The sequence below is a fragment of the Corvus cornix genome, chromosome 3, assembly GCF_000738735.6.
Source record: "Corvus cornix cornix isolate S_Up_H32 chromosome 3, ASM73873v5, whole genome shotgun sequence".
NCBI lineage: Eukaryota > Metazoa > Chordata > Aves > Passeriformes > Corvidae > Corvus > Corvus cornix.
In genome coordinates this window covers 25,660,605-25,677,135 of record NC_047056.1, presented here as the reverse complement: position 1 = coordinate 25,677,135, position 16,531 = coordinate 25,660,605, and the positions used below count along the sequence as shown (strand labels likewise).

Here is a 16,531-nt window from a genome sequence, read left to right as displayed (position 1 = left end):
TAAAGGCTAAGTCTCAATGGGGCTCAAATGTTCCTTAGGCTAATTATAGACCAAGTATATATTGTATATGAAATTTTATTGGTTTTTATTATTTCCTACATGAAAAAAAAAAATCTTCAGATAAAGAATTGGTCACCTGGCTTAAATTCAGAAAGCTACAGCCTCGTATTTCCCTCAAATCCCACTTGAATGCTCACCTAGGTTATGACTACTGCAACACAGCTTAGTGCTCACAACCTGGCAGTTTGCAAGCTGCCACCTTCCAGAGCTCTCCCATGGTTTTTCTTCTCCCATTTTCTTCATTTTTAATAACAATTAACAAGTAAAAGGCTACAATTCTTCTCATGAACAAAGCACTGTCAACCATTCCTCTGCAAATTTGCCATCTCACCAATTCCTTTTTATTTTGTCTTTCTCTGTCACACAAATGTATGAAGCATAAGAACAATTTCATTCTTTGATGTCAAAGTTACATCTCTGTGCACACACACAGAGACACATATCCACTTCTCCTGCTTCTCCTGCAGATGACCAGCACTTCTACAATCTGCATGTGTAGAATCACAATCCTGTTCACTTCTAACTACTCTCCTAGGTAGGCAAAAGGCACTTCTCAATTGCATACCTCTCTTTCTTCTCCTTTTTAGCAATTCAGCTCATTCATACAAACTGTGCTTAGTAGCCTTTCCTTGAAACAAAATGAAACCTCCAAAAATTACCAGTCTCTATTTGCTCAGTTTCCAAAACAAAAAACCAGGCTCAAAATTTCTATTGCTCTCCTTGATGAGACCAGTTTTACTGCTGAGTTATTTTACTTCTTTCAAGTTCTTTTCAATACTTAAACATGCTTTTAAGAATTATTTAGCTCAAAAGGTTTTCTAGTTGTCATTAAATGAGTGAAAAGTACATATGAAAAAACAATCTTTCACATCTCAGTTGAGTTCATTGTAGTAAAATTAATGATTTCTTTGGGAAACTATGTAACTTAAAGATACAAAACTGAGAAGCCCAGAGGGTGAACCCTTCCAGAACTGGTAGTCTAGGACAGCTGCCAGCAAACATACAGATTTAAAAAAGTTAAATTCCACAGTGGGATTCGAGGAGGCAGTGTAGTGAAGGACAATTGAGCAGCATGTAATGCTGGCTCAGTAACCATGCTTTTCCCAATGTCAGTCACAGAACTTTCCTAAGCCTGGTAGACACTAGGAAATTCCCTCTTTCTGGCAGTCATCTTTTCCAACTCAGATCTTGTCTTGATAGTTAAACTGCAGAGACACAATCAAATACAAATTAGGTAGATGACCACTCTTAGCACAGACATTCTCATAGCATTCAAAATCTTGAAAGGAGTGAAGATATTTTTCAGCGATAGAGAAGGTACCAAAGCACTTTGGCAGGCAAGTAAAAAGAAGTCTCACATGGTGCTTAACATGAAAAAGACAAACATCTATCAAGAACTGGTTGTTCATCTGCTTTGTTTTGTACTGATCACTACTGCAATTGTGGAAATTCTGCTGCCTCTGTCTCCCTGAATTGTGGCTTCTTATTAGAGCCACAACATGAGCATCCACCTGAAACAGGATGTGCCACTGCCTGAGAGGTGATGGCTTAAGAAACAAAGGTACCACTCACTGCCAACAGTTTAAAAAAAGAAAACTGAATTTATTAATGACATTAAAGGGTACAGGACACTTTGGAAACACATGGCAACGGAGCAAGAGATTCCAGAAATATATGTAGGGCAGCATATTGCACTTTAAAGACAAGACAACAGGTATTTAAAGCGTGGAAGTACTGTCCCAAGCAATGAAAATTAAATGAGCAAAAAGAGTTCTCACCATGAAAAATAGAGAAAAAACATCTTGTAGCTCCTGTAAGTGAAGTGCTAAACAAGTATTAGATTGGCTAAGGATCTGCACAGGTGTCTACCCACTATCACAGCTTCCACAACTTCCATCAACTTCCCCATCTCAGGTGAGCTGGAATAGAAGTGAATACCACCAGAGACGAGATATGAATCCTCTGGCCTCACAGCAAAGGCTGTGCTCTTCATGCCATTACCCAGCCAGGCCTCTACAAGAACAGCTAATTTATTGCTTCCTGAGTTCTCTTTTTTTTTTTTCCATTTTCAGCCTCCTTAGAAAGAATGTATTTTTAAGATATTCAAAAACAACAAAACAAAAAAAGCCCCACCGTTTTAACAAGGCATAGCATAAACTTAATAATAGACAAGGGATAAAAATGGAACTTTAAGAAACATGTGTAGATATTAAAAAGGTGTAAACAAACCTACAACTCTATTCATATAAACTTTTATTCTCCTGAACTCTCCTTGGTTTCTCCTGTTTGTACCTTCCTAATTGTAACTGAATTATTTTCCAGGATGAGAAGTTTTTTAAGAGCAATTAAAGACTGAAAAATAACCATCTGAATAATTTTGGTTCAATGGTATTCTGCTCCCCTTTACCCTTCATAGTCCTTTGATTGCAAATGGAAATACTCATTTTGCTTTTTTATGATTTTTATGTTGGCAGTCACTGCATAAGTCCAATGTCTTACTGACTTTTCCTCCAAAAACATTAAACATGAAATTGCCAAGCCAGAGATAACAAAACAGATTGCATCTGCTTCATTTTCCAATGTCAAATGATATACCATAAACAGGACTGTGAAATACAGTGGGTATTTATAATACCTGGATTTAGCTGTTGGTTTGTAAGACCAGGTCCAAAATGTGTTATGCTTTGGAATATACTGAAAAATAGTATTTGGCCTAAAAGTTGGTTATCATTCAATTTTCATAACCTGTACAAAAAGTATAAATAATATTGCATTTGTGATGTACACACTCATTGCCAGCTGAGCATGAATACAGACAATATCCAAGTGGAAGGTTAAAACAATGTACATATGAAAAGAATTCTCTCTCATAATCATTTATTTTTGTTGAAAATCACTTAAAGTGTAACACAATGACCCTCAGCACTGCAGGAAACAAACTTGGAGACATTCATAGGAAGGCTGAGTATTACTGGACAGCCCATAACGCAACATTTGGGTCAGTGCCATATTCAGTCCTAATGGGGTCTGACAAAAAAGAGATCCAGTGGAGGCTGCCCAAGTGGGAATTTAACACAGCTATGTAGTTCTCCTACTAAAATGACTTTTTAGTGGTATGAAGAACATCAACTTTATACCTTACATTGCATGCGTATTCTAGGTGAAAAATGCACTTACTGTGGAAAGAACGAAGGTCACCAACTTTTCCTATTACTTGAAATGCCAGCTGGAAGCTAAACTTGCAGTACAAACATGTAATCTTTTACTCAGCAAAGGGGTTTTTTTGTAAAATCTTCACATACGTAAGACTCAAGCTGCATTAAAATACAGGCTTCTGCTTAAAGCTCAGTTTCACAGCCATCCTAAATTTGGCGTACCAGGATACTTTCTAACATCATTCCTTAAATTCCTGTAAAGACCTCTCCCACTTACAGCAGCAGCTTCTGCTTAAAACTCCAACAAGGTCTCTTTCTTTGCACGTTAGATTTATAAATACAGACTCTTTACTTGGCAAAATGAAAAAATATTAAAAACAAATAAACAACAGGGAATGGATTAAGTTTTCTGAAAACACTGTATATTCCCTTGCTTCTCTCTCTTCTTCTCCTCAAGTTCAGTAAAAAAATTAAGCTCTGGTAGCTGTACTGCTGCAACACATTTACAATGCAAATTCCTCAACTGAGTTTCGAGGATGAGTACTTCCTAAACTTACAGGACACAGTAATTAGTTTGTTTTTCTGAATTAGAACACATCTGTTAGAATAATATACTCAAGACTTTTCATGTTAATTGTTCATTTATTTGCAGGGGTGCTATTAAATAAAATAACTTTGCAAAGGTATTTGATTTCTAGTGTACAAGAAAAGTGCTTCAGTTAATCCAGCCTGAATACATTTACGGACTCACACACATATTGGCATTTTGTGGTCATACACAAATACTGGCAATGGATAGATTCAAGACATCCCTTATGTAAATCTGGTTTTAGACAAAGCCATACAACAAGTATAAAACCCATTGGCAGTTTCTGGTAAGTCATGCACACAGGGTAATAGGATGTAAACTCCTTCCCCTGATACACTGTCTTGAAGAGATACCTCTCAAACAGGCAGAGGAGGAAGGCTGGAGAATTACCATCAATCCATTTCTCTTACCTTCCTGTACAGACTCCCTGTTTTTGTCACAGTATCATTCTTACTCTGTTTCCTACAACAATTACATAGTATAATACCCACAGGGTTTTACGTCTGTCACACCACAGTGCTGTGATTTTGTGGCTGTTTTGAAGTGGAACTGTCTGCTGCTACTGTTCAATGTTTTAGTACACATTTCATAGCATAGAGATGATTGCAAACAAAACCATAAATAAAGGCCTGTGCTAATCAAAGTAAGAGTGAGAATTATTCAGAGCTTTGCCAATTTGTTTCATTCTATAACAAGTAACAAATCTAGAAAGTACCTATAAAGACTGACATGGGCTACGTTATTCTATCACTACCGGCCAACTGGGTCTTCATTATTCACTTTACTATTTCCTAAATATATTTTTGAATAACAATTCCATGCAGTTCAAACTAGTGTGAGTGTATCTTTCCTTTAACCAATACTGAGAACTGTCTGTATAATTTCAAAAATTAAAACATGTGAAAAAAATAACTACTGGGTTATTAGCCAACAGCACCAACTCAGAAATACATACGAAGACTTTAGTGCCCATTTTGAATATGGTTCCTTTTGAATTGTGCAAGACTGCTTAATTTGCAGATGAATATGATCAAATTTTATTAAGCTGTGACCAGACTTTGATGCATGTCCCAACTGAATTCCAGTTTATGAATGAAAGATTCATATTAAAAAGTCAAAGTGGCACAGTAAGGAGAAGGAATATTTTTCATGAAGTCTTCTAATGCACTGCTCTGGAGAGTATTATGTCAAATTATCCCAATGGAATACTTGTTGGACCTGTGGTCTTCAACAGAAAATGTTTCTCCCATGTATAACTTCTGTAAAGACTTTGCCTTTTCTAAAATTTCTGAGAAAGATAAGGCAAATGAAAACAAGAGAGCAGTAACATGGAAAGTTCTTAAGTTTTTTTATCTGTTTCACAGTCATATTTCTCACAGATGAGAATAATTTGCCTTTGAATATTTTCTTTCAGGCACAGCACTGAAGATTTGTGATTTCATCCCTCTTATTCTGCTTGTTTTTAAGTTTTTTATGTTGATATTTGAAATTATATGATTATGCATACATTTCTATTAATTTTAGAGGATATTTCTAGTTCAGTTAAGAGCCTGGAAATGCAAACTGTAAATGAACAACATGAAAAGTCAAATAGAAAGCATTCAAATTTATAAAATCTTTTCAAAATTCAGATAGTTTTGTGAAGTGCTGTTCATGAATCTTAACTTTTAGGTTGCCAAAACTACAGTCAGCAGCAGCCATGTAAAACTCGGTAGTTATGGCTGCTGGAAGGTTGCCTGGAAAGCCATGTCCAGAGTTTAGCCACATTCCATCCCGAAATGCAGTGATCCAGACAGGGTAAAGAGAGAACAGATATTTCTGATCTAACAGCTCTGACTGTGTAAGCATCCAGTGATCTGCTGAATGCTACAGTAGCCAGGATTGTACTCTTGGATGGATGTTCTCCTCCAAGACTGACGATAATAACTTGCTCTTCTCTGAGCCTTGCTAACTACAATGAAAGACACAGGTAGTTTTCCTTTTTTAACTTTTTTTTTTCTTAATTCTTAAATGAAATGTCAAAACTTTTGCACAGCTCGTTGTTCTTCCCAACCCTCATATTCTGCAATACCACTTCAATGAGAGTTTGCCATACAGAAAAACTGCAGCATTAGGAAACAATTAAGAGTTTTCAACTACACTGCTTTCTAACTGCAATATTTTTAGTTATGCCAAAGTAGAACTATTTGGAGTACTAACTGTAAAAATACAATTTCAGTGGAATTTGGTATTATTTAAAAAGTTTTTTATTATTATTTTATATTGCTGTAAATTTTCACGCCTACTTAATGAAAATATGTCTAATACAGAAAATACTAAATTTCTTTATTCCATTTTTTTTCCATCTCAAATTGAGGTTTCATGCCTCCATAGAACAGATAAGGCCATGAATAGATGAAATGAATAGTAATAAATTGCCAAATTTTATTCAGTCAAGAACTGGATGACATAATTGAACCAACTATTGATCTGCAAGTCTGATGTCTGTAGCAAGCAAATTAGTAGAAAATGTAACAGCAAAATTAGGGTGCACGTGGATAAATATTATAGGTAAAGAAAGCGTTAAAGTGGCCCTTAAAAAAAGGGATGTTTGATTACAAAGCTGGTGAAGTTTTGAGCGGATCACCAAGGCTGAAAATAGGGAGGGTCTGGTTATTATAATTATTTGGATTTTGCAAAGTGTTTCAAGGAAATAAAGAGCCATGGGGTAAGAGGGAATGTCCCTCCATGAATTAAAAAAAGGGGTTAATAAAAATAGTGCATTATCAGTTACTTCCTACAGTGACCAGCAGCTATCAGGGGAGATCTGCAGAGTTCTGTTGAGGGCTCATTGCTATTCAAGGGAGACATTTGGTAATGGACACTGGGCAGTGAAGTGACAAAGTTTTCGGTATTTTGTTATTCAGGGGAAGAGAAGCTTTCTGACAAGCAAGATTTACAAGCAGGTCCTTACAAGACTTAGTGCATAGTCAATAAAATAATAGAAAACACATAATATAGAAAACTAAAGGACTTTGATTAAGATCCTGGAATTAAAATAGGTATCTCCATGAAAACATACTCAATTGTTAATTTTAATTTAGCTGTCAAATAAAACAATGTCAAGCATTATTAGGAAAGGACCGGAACACATCTGGAACTTTGTACATCATCCAGGGTTCTTTGTAAATACAAAGGTATCTGTTTCTTCCTTTTATACTATTTAGCTCTTGCCCCCACTAAAACATAGTAAAATGGGCATGATTCATAGAGGACTAATATGGAGATTAAATGTATTTATGGCTTCAAAGGGAGAATGGATAAATCCACAAAAGAGAAGCATTAACTTACATGTAAGAAGTAGAAGTATTTTCACTTACATACTATCAGTTTATCTGAATTTTACTTTTCTTTCGGGGGGAGCAATTGATGGAAAATTTAGCTCATAGAAGAGTTACTACAATGAAACATTTTAATTAGAAATTTGCTGAAGTGAGTCTTAATGATGACATAGTTCCAATAACTCTCTAAGATGTTTTGTCTCTTGTACTCTTTTAATTGCCTTGTTCTGTTGAAATGTTACCAGGTAGATAAAATGGTGGAGGTTTTATATTTCAAATATGGGCTCAATTATAACTGACTGTTGGGATACACATGTTTGAATATGCCAAGTGAAATGTTTCTCTTTTGGAAAATAAAGTAAAAATTTAAACAATATTTTTCAAATTAAATGGTACAATAATTTTCAACTTTCTGGGTCCAGAGACTCAGATGATGAGCCATAGTTGGAGATGTGTTCTCATAGGAAAATGAAGTCTGGTAAATGATATGATTCATTAAAGAACACTGGAGAAAATAATACTTTTGGATTTTCTCCGTGATGATTTCTGTGTCTTAAATCACATCTAAAATACATAATAAATGTGTTAAATATTTACTTCAGTGTTGTAAAAGTGATTACTGGATACATATTTTTCTCTGCAGGAGAGTTGCCAGTGTGCTCTCACTTGAAAACGAACATTTTTTCTGGCAATTCTGATGTGTAAAATTCTTTCACAGCATTAAAACATGTATGTTTTCCATATATTTTGTTGTAAAATGCTATTTTTCCCCTTCTGAAAAAATCTCAGTACTTGTGATCCCAAACCATAACATGGGATTGGCCCCCATAATAAAATAAAATAATTTATACATCATTAAAATTCATCTCATGAGACCTACCTTTTCTGCTAACAGCTCTCTGATCTTGCTTGCCTGGAGACGAAATTTCATTAACTGTGACTCCAAAGTTAAACATCTTTCCTTCCAGTTTACAGTACCTTCTGGCTCTGAAAGTTCAGCCATATTTATGCTGGAAAAAGAAAGGGAAAATGTCAAATTCAGTCTTTACTTAATGTCTGACTTTAATATACATACTAACCTATTTTATATAAATCTCAAGAATGCTCCCAAATTTTATCAGTTTCATAAAATTTAGTAAAAGTACACTAGTTTACAAAGGCCCTTATCATAACTATCAAATTCTGAAATCTGTGTTGATAATATTTAGGTTTATTGTATTTTAATTTCTTCAATTATCCTGTGGCTGCAATTATTTTTCCTTGATAGGCAGAGACATCTCTCATATTCTAATCTTCAGTTACTGCATATATCCTTTCTTACTCAGGAGAGTCTCGTAGGGAACTGAGCTTTTGCTTAGCAAAGGCCTTACATAGGTGTAACTGCCTGTGAGTTAGTAGCACATTTGGTTTTACGCAAGTTTAATGTTTGGCAGACCACTCTTTTAAAAGTCTTTTAACATTCTTGTGCTTAATCAAAGTTCCTTTAAAACTCAATATCCTTAATGAGATGGAAGGGGGAGTTTCTGATTCCAAATGTAAAGGTGGGTGAGCAAATGGTCCCTAGTGGGCCCCCCCCTTCCCCCCCCAAAAAACCAATCCTTTTGCATTAGCTGTTGCAGATCTCAGGACATCCTGGTTCAGGCATCTTTCAGTCTCAAATATGTGCTTTTATCCACATTTAACTGCTCATGCCTTCTGGAAACTAATCTCAGTGCCCTTCTGGACAAGCATTGCTGGAAAAATTATTCAGGATGAGAGCTTGCTCATCATGGTTTGAGAAGCCAAAGAAAATCATCTGTGTGTAAGCAGAAGGACTGGGCTCTGTTGTATTCCAAGTATTTGTAGGCAGTTTAACAAAGAGTAACTGGATGGCTGAATGTAACCATTCAGTCCAAGAAGTTCCCTTGCTAAGTAAAGGCCTGGCCTTTACAGGATTCTGGACACTTAGGTTTGGCTTTGAAAATAAAGCCTGAATAGCTCCTAAGTATCCAATTCATCTCAGAAATAACAAACATGTAAAAAACACTATTCAGTGGAAGGCTGCTGGCAGATTACAACAAAGAAAAACTACAAGTCTGAAGATTATATTGCATGTTTGTCACCTGAACAGTGGGACACTGATGAGGAACAGCAAGCAGCCACTATTTTCAGTGTGATGAAGGAGGCTGATACAGGAAGATTATGGATAATACAGATCTCCACACTGCAAGTCCTGACACAGTTAGGATGGATGAGTAAGTGACACCACTGAGAACCCCCCTCCCATGACTATCCCAGGCCTCCAGAAGCCGAGCTTCAAGCACTTCCCTTCCTCCCTGCATCGGAACAGGCAGCCCCCCTTGAAACCCCTCAGCTGGAGGTGAAAGACCTATGAATTTATCTTCTCCACTGTTTTTGACAACGGGAAGAAAAAAGGAAAAGCACCACAAAACAGATCAAGTAATGAGCAGGATTCAAAAAAGTCCTTCACTTTTCTTTGCTACAGTAATATTTGCTATTTCTCTTCTAAATTTCCCTTGTCTCACATAACTCTCAAGTTCATGATAACTAAACAGGTGAAAAACTCTTGCTCAAAACCTTCTTTCTTTTCTCATATGCTAAATTCCTTGTTTCTTTCATTCCATACCTCAACTTAGAAGGAAAACTAGGAAAGAAAAACTGAAGTTTGTAGGTTTTCACCACAATCACTTTTTTGCTTTTTCTTCCTTTTGGTCCTGCAGGCTAGACTTCAAGCTGCTAAGCCAGAGCTTACAACTGTCCTTACTCAGGAATTTCCCACTCAGGAATCCCCATGGAATCACTAGGACTTTAGTATATTATTAAAATAGTTTCCTAAGCCAATCCTACAACACCCACATTCTAAACACAAGCATTTCAACTGCAGTCCTCCTAGGTGACCGAGACATCTCTGGTGTCTTTTGCCATTCTCCCCCATCTTTTAAGCTTAGCAGAAAATTCCCTGGACTGTCAGGGAAGCAAGCTGCTCACCGCTGTCCTGCCCCTAATCCATGCTCCTCTCTGTTTATCCAGAATCCCCCTGTTCAAGGGGGAAAGGTGGCACTTCCAAGCAGCAACTTCTCCTACTTTAGAGGGAAAAAGTAGTTTCAGCTGCAGATTTATGAGGATTCTGCTCTCTTAAGTAATGAGGAGTGGCAACATACCATTAGACTATTTAGGATATTTTAGGTTTTTCCTTCTTAACTAATTGCAGCTACATGAAACAAAAATGGACGAGGCCAACATCTGGTTAACAGTGGGATTATTTCAGTGTTTGTGGCAGTGAAAACACAAACAGGTCAAGTAATGAAAGAATTTTTGCTTTTTGGTAGGGCGCAATATTATAGGGTGGAGTTAAAAATGTTTGTCTTTCAACAGACAAAACATTTGAGTAGCTGGATTTCTGGCAGTGAACAGTGTGTCCAGCCAAGGAGTTTCTCAATGTCCAAACTCATTAATATTCCACTACATAAACATTATGGATAAAAAGATTGAAAATAACTCTTTTTATTGTGGGCTGTTTGCTAGAGATTGTAATAATTTACTTCGTATCTTCCAACAAGCCAGTGGCTTCTGGAAATATTTACAGGCACATAATACACTGTTTACAATTGCAGAATGAATGATCTTACTTAGAATCAATGACTTCCTGTTTCTTGTCTGATTCCCCAAGGGAGGATAAAAATGAGTTCATCTTCTCTTGGCTTAATAGAGTACTCTGAATCAGCACTCAAACCTACACAGAGTCCGCCCCTTCTTCCTGCTCCAGTTCCCACCGCAAAGCCCTCCGTTTCCCCTGAGTCTTAAAAAATTAAATCTTTTGAAAAGTAAACTTAAAAAGCACACATTAAAGCCTTAAGTTCTAATTATGTCATCAAAAATTAATTGAGACAAGTTTGACAAGTCTGGAAAGATTAAATTCGTCTTTTTCATTTTTTAAGTTTATAAACCTCTTTCTAGGCTTCAATAAGTCAGAATGTCACATTCTCCCCAAAGGGATTGATATAATTTCCTTTTCTTTGCCGTCTGCTTGGAAATTATCAAAATACATTTCAGAGGGGAGGGAACAATGTTCTAACTTTTTGAAGTATGTTAAAAAAATTACATATTCCTTATCACACTGTCAGTGTTTTTCTCTGTTTTTAACAAAATGCAGTGTTTAACTAAACGTTTCATATTCTGTCCGTATGTTCTGGATGTCCTTTCTCTGCTGGAGAAAGCTTGGTAAGTTCTTCTGTTTCAATAGGCGTGGGTTTGTGCAGTACATAGTGGATTCCCTTCACCATCCTAAAATGTTTACTGGCTTAAATGCATTTGGACCATACCTCTTGAATTTCAAGTCCCTTTCTTCCATCTTTTCACCCAAACTCGGCACTTACAAATATTTTTGCTGCCATAAAGATTGGACTGGAGAAGGAAAATGATGAGACACAAAGTGGACCTGTTTAGGAATCAAGGAAGTCATTCTCAGGTTTGTTGCTGGCCAAGGCCCTTACTCACCTCCGAACACTGGTAACTTTATTATCCATTTGACTCATTTTGCATAATTCTGTGCTCTGACAAACTGCTGCCTGAGCTATTTAAAACTTCCATCAAAATCTGATTTACAAATGCATTTTCTGCTGCTTCCTAGGTATTGATGAGGTTGTTCCCATGAAGTGACACAGTCAGTCAGTGCTCACCCACTCCAGCCCTGGGTGCAGACCCCCACAATCCCCCAATTTCAGGGGCCAGGCTGCCCCCTTCCAGCTCATTAATCCTGCTCGGTTTCCCAGTGTCAGATATGTGCAGCAAACAAGATAACAGCACGCAACATCATTTTACGTCCTTTTCCTGATGACAGTAATTTTTAAGTCGCAGTGTGATACCACACTACGTACCGATTTAATTTCTTGAAATTCTGAAAGCTGGCCGTGTAGGTACCTCAAAAGTATCGTAATCTTGCACGTTTGTCTGGGAGTTGTGTTCTTCTCGCTCTTCTATTTTTGGGAGGACGGCAGGGATGCGGCAGCGGCACTGCCAACGGGACGAGAGGAGCCTTACGGGACCTTACCGGACCTCAGGCACGCCAGTCCCCAGTCACGGGGACCCCGCCTGGGGACAGCCCGGGGTCCTGCCGTGACCCGACACCCCGCGGTGACCTGACACAGCATCACCCTCCGCCACCCGCCGCCCGCCGGTGTCACCCGGGGGGCACCGCTCCGGCTGTCCCGCCGCGCCCCCGCCGCCGGGAGCGACACCCGCCGGGAAGGGCCGGGGGCGGCCCGGGCGCGGCCCCGCTCGCGAAGGGAGGGAAGGGGGCAAGGAAAGCGAGGTCAAACCTGGCCGGCCGTGACTCGCCGCGCCGGGCGCCGTCCGGGCTGTGGGCGCTGCCCGCGCCCCTCGGCGCCCGCCCCACCATCCCCGCGGCGAGCGGCGCGGCCGCCTGAGCGACGGCCGAGGCGGCCACTGAGCAGCGGGGCCGCCCCCGGCGGGGCGCCCGGGCGGGGCTTGCGCGGCTCTGCGGCCCCGGCCGGCGGCGGGAGGAGCGGCCCGCAGCCGGGGGCCCTTCCCGGGCTGGCTGTGCCGGCGGAGTGCGCTCCCGGGGCGGCGCCTCTCCCGCCTGCTCCGGCCCCGACGGCGTCCAGGGCAGGGGGCGCCCCGACGGGGGGCGATGGAACCCGGCTGCAGGGCTTCGAGGGCAAGGCTGGCGGAGGGGTCGCAGGAAGAGACGGCCTGCCTACACTCCTTTCCCATCGCAGTTTTTAAAGTTCCTTTGTGAATTAGGACTTTTTCCTCTTAGTTTCGGAGACGATGTTAGGAAGAAGCATCCGCTTACTCGGCAGTTGCTCGGCTCCAACATTGGAGCTTACTGTAATTTGAATTACACGTCTTGTGAAAGGTCATTTGTCAAGTACAAACCGGAGGGTTGGAACCGTGCGGTCCCCGGGGCAATGCTGGGGATATTACGGGCTAAATGGGTCTCACTGAGCTGCCCTGTCCGATAGGTAACAACGCACTTTGTATTTGAGTTCCAGCAGGGATAAAGCAGCAGGTGCATGTGCTGCTGAGTCGTGCAGGCAGGAGGCTCTTGGTCCCCTCCGGCTGAAAAGAGCTGAGAGTACATCTCAGGTAACCAGCCGCCTCTGTGTCTTCTAAAAGACTGACTGAAGTATTACAAAGTATTTGCAAGAAGTAATTAGTATGTTGTCTGGCACGTAAAGCAATCTTCCTCATACACATGTTGATTTGGACTGAGATTTAGGGATTGTATTTTGTTTGGATTATGATTTATAGAGGCAAAATGTTTCACAGACTCTTCTGGTGCATAAACGAACCACATTGCACCATTCCTCTGGTGGTTATTTATAATGTAGGTGTGCAGAGTAGACTACTTCTTCACATTCATCTGTGAGTCATTTAAAGCGCAGTTTTTTCTTTTGAAAAAAATTTTTAAAGGTTTTAGAAGCTCGAATATTCCCCATCTGGTTATACACACGATTTCATTTTTTCCTATTCCGTTCAGTACAGGCTCCAATTTTCCACCCGCTTGCAGTGACCTTAGAGTATCCAAACCACTGAAACTGTTTCATTTGATGGTACTTTCCTAAGTGTTTTATGTATGTTTTTAACACTGGTCGCTGAAAAGAGTGTTAAAAACATGATCGGTTTTATAGCAATTGTTTTCCACCCGATACCTCCTGTTTGGAGTGTTCAAGCTACATTAAAAACCCGTAAGTTGAAAAAAAGCCTTTGTTTTGATTACCAGATTTAGCCAAAAGAATCAAAATCATCGCTTGATTCCTAACGAGAGCTAGACAAAATGATTTAGCATTGGCGTTTAATGAAAACTTTGTCCATATCGTTTCCTTGGATAGTGACACGCTCGTTCTCTCTGGATACCCGCAAGTGTGCGAAAAGCCATTGAATTCAGAGGGACAGAGCTGGGGGAGGCTGCGGGAATGACGTGCTTGGACCGCAAGAGGGAGAGCAAAGCCTGCTCGGTCATTGAGTGTTTCTTTCAGTTTGTTTAGTGGATTGACATTTTCACTGCCCTCTAAGTAATAAAAATGCTCTACAGTCATGGAGCTCTCGATACTGATACATAAAGAAGCTTGGAAAAATATTCTGGAAGAAGGAATGGGGATATTCAGGATTTTCTCTCAACTGCCCTTAGCTGTGAAGTATGTAGAGGTGGCTAGAATGTGTGTTCCATTACTGAAGGAAATAGAATTACAAGTAGAACAGCTGGAGATGCATAGAAAAAAATACAAAAATACAAAATACAACTTTGTTTTGTAAACAGAAAGCAAGGGGGAAAGCCATAAATCTTCAGGCAAAGACACAGAAAACTATTGTACATGTCAGCACAGACTCAGGAAGAGAGTTCTTCCTCCTTGCTGTTGTTGCTGATGGAAGTTACATGCAAGCACTAATAAATCTGCAAATATTCCTGACAGGATGTGCAGAAAATGCAAAACTGATACACTGTACATTGTAGAAGCAAACTGCAAGAGTGGGTATTTGCACTTTGGAGTGATCATTTGCTAGCTAGCTCCCTGCAGAAGTGAACCAAAGTCAGAACATTATGAACTATTTCTCTCTATAATGTGAATTCTAAATATTAGCCTCCATGTGGGCTGAAGATGTTCCTGATTTTTTACTGTCTGTAATTGACTTAATACAAGAAAGTAAGTTCTAAGTTCCTGGTTGTCTTGTTAAACAATAACCTCATTTGTTAAAAAGTATCATGAACATTGTATTGCAAAATGTCTACTCTGGAGTGTGGAAGCTAATATAAAAAATGCCACCAGCTTCATTCCAGAGATGATTGAGTTGTCATCAAATCTGCAACTAGAATGTAAAATTTTGGGTTGATGAGACTTTCCTGCGTATGTAGAACGTCATTCTGATGTGCTGGATCAGGACCTTACCCCATCATGACAAAAGGAGCTTTTTCTGGTCCTTTCTCACATAGATAAATATTGCAACCATTTAAGTTTAGGTATTTCAGATTGGTATGTGTGTCTACAGTTGGAGATATATGCCAGGAAACATCTCTGATTCTAAAATCATAGATCCTACGGTGTCTTCTGTAAGTTTGTTTTTGTGTGGATTCTTTGAAAGGATGACATATATATTTATTTGAGACTTTCAATAGAGAAAAAAGTTCCCATTTTTTAGTTGCAATTACAAAACTGTGATAGAAATAAATACATCAGGTGATGTTCAAATTAAAATATATCTTGATCTTTCTTGACAGAAAACTTTTATGGTATTATTTAAGTGGAGGAGAAGAAGGGAAAAAGATCATTACTGTTCAATTATTATTATAATGAGATGACTTAAAGTGTTGCTGTTTCAAGGCTATGACTTGTCTTTCCATTACAGAAAAATGGCGTTTATCTAAATAACATCTAGTATTTGTGCTTTGGTTCCTTTGAAAGGAAGAATCTGGAGTTACTTCAATTACTAATAAAGGCTTTTTCTACTTAGAAAAACTCCAGTTTATGAGAAGGTCCATGGCTTCCCTTTTAACAGCTCAACCTCTTTTTAATTATCTGGCGCCACAGAGTGGCAAAATTCTATATTGCTCTAAATAATCAATTCCTGAGAGTTTTCAAATGATGATATAATCATCTCCATCTGAAAGACACATAAAATATAAAACATTCTACTTACTGGCACAGACATAGCTCAAGAGGACTAAAATGTACAGCTTAAACATTAAAGTTTCCAACAGTGTGGGTTAAATTATTTCCTTTGAGGACAATTTTCACTGGTGGATGTTGATTTGTAAAAACTATAAAGTCTATGAGCATAAACCCAGTGCTTAGGAAAAAAAACTTCTGATGAATTGCAGAAATATGTTGAGACATCCCAGTAAAAATGGCTGTACCTGGTCAGCCAGTCTGGTATCCAGTCACTTGACTGTTGTCCTCAGACAGTGCTCAGGGAAGCATCATTACCCCAGAATACTGTCCCAGTCACTAGAGGTTCATGGATGTTGTGAGCCAGAAATTTTATGGTTTGAAAATTTTCTTACTGTTTTTTTTCTCTCATGATTTAGTCCAGTTACTTTTGAAGAAACATAATTTTCAAGATCCAAAATGTCCTAAGATGATGACCTCTGTAGTTTAAATAATTCATTTAGTTTTGGATGTGCCACCTGCTTGTTTCACTTGATGCCCCTAAAGTTTTGCAGAGACAATGAAAAATGTTAGAAATTTCTGTCATATTCCATTTTCTCTTCCAGAGTGAAGTTACCAATTCACTTTAATGGTTTCACAGATGCCCCTCTCTACCTTTGGCCATTCTTCATAACCTATCTCACACCTCTAGCAGTCCTACCACATTCTGCACAGTGTTTGAGGTGTAGGTCTATTTATGCAGCAACATAGCAATGCTTGGTTTTTATTCTCTCCCTAGCA

At 39.0% G+C, this 16,531-nt stretch overlaps 1 protein-coding gene across 7 annotated transcripts in view; it reads right to left on the bottom strand.

Moving 5' to 3' along the window:
* The window catches only part of PLEKHH2 (pleckstrin homology, MyTH4 and FERM domain containing H2), a 53,113-nt gene extending 40,603 nt beyond the window's left edge, over positions 1-12,510 (bottom strand). For 4 of the 7 annotated variants that reach the window (XM_039570110.1, XM_039570115.1, XM_019282296.3 and 1 more), the window contains exons 1-2: positions 11,447-11,552; positions 8,005-8,134 (exon numbers count right to left, since the gene is read on the bottom strand). In XM_039570110.1, coding sequence (XP_039426044.1) covers positions 8,005-8,134; positions 11,447-11,475 — 159 coding nt within the window. In that variant the 5' untranslated portion in view covers positions 11,476-11,552. Of the gene's footprint in view, positions 1-8,004; positions 8,135-11,446; positions 11,553-12,001; positions 12,138-12,442 lie in introns of those variants that run through there. The other 3 variants (XM_039570112.1, XM_039570113.1, XM_039570114.1) reach the window with 3 other exon arrangements.
* Positions 12,511-16,531: the final 4,021 nt, after the last annotated feature.